At 36.4% G+C, this 4,922-nt stretch overlaps 1 protein-coding gene across 8 annotated transcripts in view; it reads left to right on the forward strand.

Moving 5' to 3' along the window:
• The window catches only part of LOC110982123 (voltage-dependent calcium channel subunit alpha-2/delta-3-like), a 79,304-nt gene extending 74,780 nt beyond the window's left edge, over nt 1-4,524 (forward strand). For all 8 annotated transcript variants that reach the window (XM_087135331.1, XM_087135332.1, XM_087135333.1 and 5 more), the window contains 2 exons: nt 14-209; nt 487-4,524. In XM_087135331.1, coding sequence (XP_086991457.1) covers nt 14-209; nt 487-597 — 307 coding nt within the window. In that variant the 3' untranslated portion in view covers nt 598-4,524. The remainder of the gene's footprint in view (nt 1-13; nt 210-486) is intronic.
• Nucleotides 4,525-4,922: the final 398 nt, after the last annotated feature.

Here is a 4,922-nt window from a genome sequence, read left to right on the forward strand (position 1 = left end):
ATCTTCGTCTTAGGTCATATAGCATGGAGGCTGTTCCCCATAGCAACCTCTTACTGCTCATGGTAGACCAGGACTGCACATGCGATGTCCTGAGACCTATCAACCTGGAGCCCGTCAGAGTGGAATATAACAGTTCTCAATGGTGTGAAAGGTTACGAACCCAGGTGCATCGTAGACGGCCTGAGTATTGTCATTCTCAGCATCCTATGGTACAATTTTTGAGTTTTAATAAAGGAGAAACTTCATGAACAAGTCTAGACACCTAATCACTGGACACCAAATCAATCAAATTTTTTTTCAATCTTGCTTCGAGTTATTTTGAACAGAGGGTGGACCATTTGCAGCTAAATGAAAATATCATCACCAAATTATGGTTAAAATTGTTGAGTGCTAAGCAGTTTTTCTGCATTGTTTATGGTAATGCATTTCAGAGCTTTTTTACACTTTTATTGGAACTTTTTTTTCTATTCATCATTTTTTTTACAGGAGAATTCCACAGATTGTGGTCGAGGTGCGTGGCTTTGCCCCTCGTTGCCATGGATACTATCAATGTTGCTCGTCAAGTCCATCCTTACGCAGATATCCTCCAGGTCGTGACAACACGCCACCTAGTGACCAGATATTGTATGGACAACGAAACAATGAAGGCTGGCCTTCGGTGTGACTACTTTTTCCAATTTAGAATCTGAGATCTTCTTATTTCTTTGTATGGGGTCATAATAGTTGTGTGAAAGACCCATTGGCATGCTATTTTCTCATATCAATGCCGTTCTAGTGTTGTATTTCTTTAAAATGGATAAATGCCAATATTTCAAAACTAATAATAGATATTCATGGTCTCTTTTGAGGATGCAAACGTACAAACATTAATCAGCCTGCACAGTGAGAGGTTATAATCTTCAAAGCCTTTTATCCAGACTCTTAAAAAAATTACATCGAAGATGAGGTCATGTATTTAAAAGACCTGATTGTCCAAAGTGGAATGTTTATGGTAAGGATGTCTGATTAACAGTCTAACAGATGTCTGACAATAACAGTGATGTTATGATGAACGGCCCCAAACCCACAAAAACAGAAAAAAAAAATTCAAGTCCAAACCACAGATGTTATGTACAAATCTTTTGAATTCAAGGCAAAACTCTACCCCTGAACATCTGCAGTTTCCCCTCTGTGCAAAAAAAATACAAATGCATTCAATATGCACTTTTCACCTCTTAGGGCCATCACACAAATATATCAGCAATTAATATGATTGAAAGCTGCAGTGTTGTCCAGCAATCAAAATAATCACAATTTGTACTCATTGTAATAACTTTTTCCTCTTCTTGACAGCTTAGTAAAGACAAAGACACTAGAGCTCCTTTGCTATCATATTCCATGCTCATATGTGTTCCTCTGCAAAATGCCACCTCTTTGTGCACATTCAGATGAAAATTGGTCCCATAAAGAGGTTTGTACACTCTCCATGATCTTATCTGTTTTTTTCATTGCCTGGCTTTGCCTTGCACTTTTAGAGAGCAACATTCAAATTAAATATAAATGCTTCAACATTTGAGCTGACAGCATGTCGTTCAATGTTTGAATGGCAGTGCGTCACTTTTTCTGAGTGAACGACTCCAAAGTCAAGGGGTTAAAAAAAATCTGGCAAATCCCGAGACGGAGATGAGGCCAAGTACTGGGAAAACACACAATCCAGTATCTACTGTTTGCAAATAAAAACCCACAAAGCTGTGCATTATTACGTAAGTTGCTACAGTTAACAAATCTCTCCTTACTATGTCTGCTATTTAAATTGTATATCTGTAAATATATGATTTTTTAAAAGAAATCACAGCGTACATAATGCCAGAATCCTCTGTGGGGATGCAAGGGTAGCAACATATAACCTTCCAAGTTATACTCTCTTTTAAGAGGTTCGTTCAAATTTCTTACAATTTTTACAGAGCCTATTTATTGAGTGTGCATGTGTGATGCCAAATCTTGTGTAATATGCTTTGGTGTTATACATTTGTGTGTAAGCACAACGTTTTAAACTTCAGTTGCTGCTGGTATACAGATTGATTTCAAAAATAGAAAGAACCTCGCATCTTTAGCTGATGCATTCCAACAGCACATTGGAAAATTTGAGCACACTCAAACTTCAAACTACAGCCAAGTTTAACTTTGCATTTGCCTGTGATTGGAATCCACTTAAGTTGCAAAAGGGTTTCTTGAGTGATTTTTCGAGGTGCATTTGAGGTTGAAAATATTTGTCAGCCCCAGTAATACTTAAAACCCATCAGTTGGTCTTTGGTTTTTTGATACAGTTGCACTGTCATTTTTCGAAGGTGGTGTTGCATTTGTGGGATAGTTTTTTTTTGGAAAACAAAAATTGTTCTAAACGGTTTTAAATTCCTACGTGGATGTCCTCTCAAACCGATGCACCCTCAAACCATTAAATCCACAAAGATACCACAGGAAAGGATTGTAAGCTTGTACCCAGCTGCTGTCAGTTGGTCTTTTGTTTTTTAATTAAGTCAGTTGCAGTGTCCTTTTTAGAAGATGGTGTTGCAATGGTGTGAAATTAAGTTTGCAAACTTGCAGAAATGTATATTAGTTTCATTGGGATCGTCCTTCAATTTGCTTCTTTGAATGCATTCCTTTAAAATGCAGTTGCGTATTACCAGATTTTTTTAAGCAACCACTGCAGATAAAAATGTTCAGAGATAATACAAAACCAGCCCTGCATCGTCCTTATTTTTTTCAGCCTATTTACAGAATTGTATTCATTGCTTTGAAATGTTATCGTGTTTTGTTACTTTGATACATATTTGCTTAAAACGGATCGCTAATCACCATTAAAAAAAAGGCATGTCAACATTTTTCTTATATCCTTTCCAATTTGCATGTCTCACTATTAATAAAAAAGAGAACTTTTTGCCATTGAAGGCGAGACATTTTGAGATTTGTAGAACTGTCACCATCATCAATAGCGTATCCCGGTTCAGAGGGGGAGCAAAGTTGGGATTTTTCTCTGCAATAGTCACCAACTTTCTGACGAAAGAGGGTAGTTGCCATTCCTAAGTGTTGGCACTTTCAGGTCCCTTAAAACAATTTGGATCCACCACTGGCCATTGTAAGAGCATACAGATGAATTTCCATGACAGTTGGAGGTTTATAAAGAAAACCGGACGATTTCCACTTTTACAGCCTAAATAAAGTATTATCTCTGTCTTTGATCTTGACACCGATATTTGTCATGTTGATGGTTTCAGACATATATACTGAAGACCACCTTTCTGTGAAATTTTTAATACCATTGTTTATTTGTAGAACCACACTGGGATGTTGCTAATGCACACTATACGTGCAGTTTTCTCTTTACCCAACATTAAAGATTGTATGACCACTTATATATTTAAAAAATGTCCACAATTCATCTGATTAAAGTTGAAGTAGTAATCAGTTCTTGACTTGCTTTCATGTTTCATGTAGTTGTTGAAAGCGTGTACCTTTTTCTTTACTAAGGGTTCGAAGGAGAGTTATATCAGTATTTATGGGTAAGTCCTTCTTTGAGACTGCTGCTCATCTAATAACTAGCTTGATGGTATTTAATATTGAAAGAATGTCTTCCAACTTGGTGAAGTTTTTTTCAGTTGTGATAGCTTTAACACTTGTCCATATATCTGAAATATTTGACAGGTGCACACAACAAATAACACAAATTAATATATGGGAGGGCTTCGTAGCACCATGATCAGAATATCGACAAGAATATAAGATTAAAATAGTGCTCTGAAATATATGATTGTCAAATTTTCGGTAACTGAGTACCTTCTTCAGGGCAAGCAGATTCAGTTCACAAATTAAAATGTTTTGTTGCTTCATCTGATTGGACGTTTCAAAGTCATTGGGTTGATCTAGGCTGACAGAAGAGAATGAAATGTTGACATTGTGTAATATGTGAATATAATTTTGCAAAAAAAAAACAACCTAAACTGGGTGTTGTATTTTCAAACTTTGTATTTCAAATTGTCAGTATCATACTTTTAGAATCATACATTGTACCCGAGCATATGAACTATGTACTCACTGTGTATGGACTAGTTCATATGGTGTCTCTATTAAGATTATGCTTCACATTAAACCAGCTTATTCCTAGAAGGTTACAATTGGTTCTTGGCTGACGTTGGGCATATATTATAGGACAGGAAGGATATCATCAGTGGGAAGATGCACTATTGGATCAGCCTCCAACTTGACACAAGTATGCCGATCACGGTATCCATGAATCAAAGTGACGACAAAGAAGTCATGAACGGAAAAATTCCAATTTGATTACGGTTGAAATAGTAAACCAGCATTTATGTATCTGTGGTTTTTAAAATGATCAATTGTTGCATCTGTCCTTGATTTGAAAAAAAATATGGAACTGATGAGGTGGTGTTAGCTTTATTTGATACAAAATCTATGCAGAATTAATGTACAGTAATCGACAGTTATACATAAATTGTTTCTGGTAATAAAAATATTAAATGCATTATAGTAACATTTGATTTGAGTGATCATTTTGAAATGAATCATAAGAAAGCTTGTTTCTTTGTCCGTTATATATGTAATTTTTGGATGACTATTTTGAAAGTCGGCTGTGGAAGTATTTCCAACAATGTGATATCTGATTTCAGTGTTCCCGAAAAGCAGACAGACTTACTTAACAGAGTCAAGCGCTGAACCAGCGGATTGCACCTATCAACTTGGAAATGGCGAGAGCAAATATGATTGGTTCAAAGTAAATATCACCTGCAAACGTCACTAGACGATTGGTCAAATGACAGAACGCCATTTATATAAAATTTGCATATCACTCATTCGCCTGATGAGGTGTGACACGTACGATAATAGGTTCGCGGGTAGCAAAAGGCCAGCCAGGCCTACGTACGAGT

This window comes from Acanthaster planci, linkage group LG04 (assembly GCF_054643075.1).
Source record: "Acanthaster planci isolate LZ-2023a linkage group LG04, COTS_SCS, whole genome shotgun sequence".
Classification (NCBI taxonomy): Eukaryota; Metazoa; Echinodermata; class Asteroidea; order Valvatida; family Acanthasteridae; genus Acanthaster; species Acanthaster planci.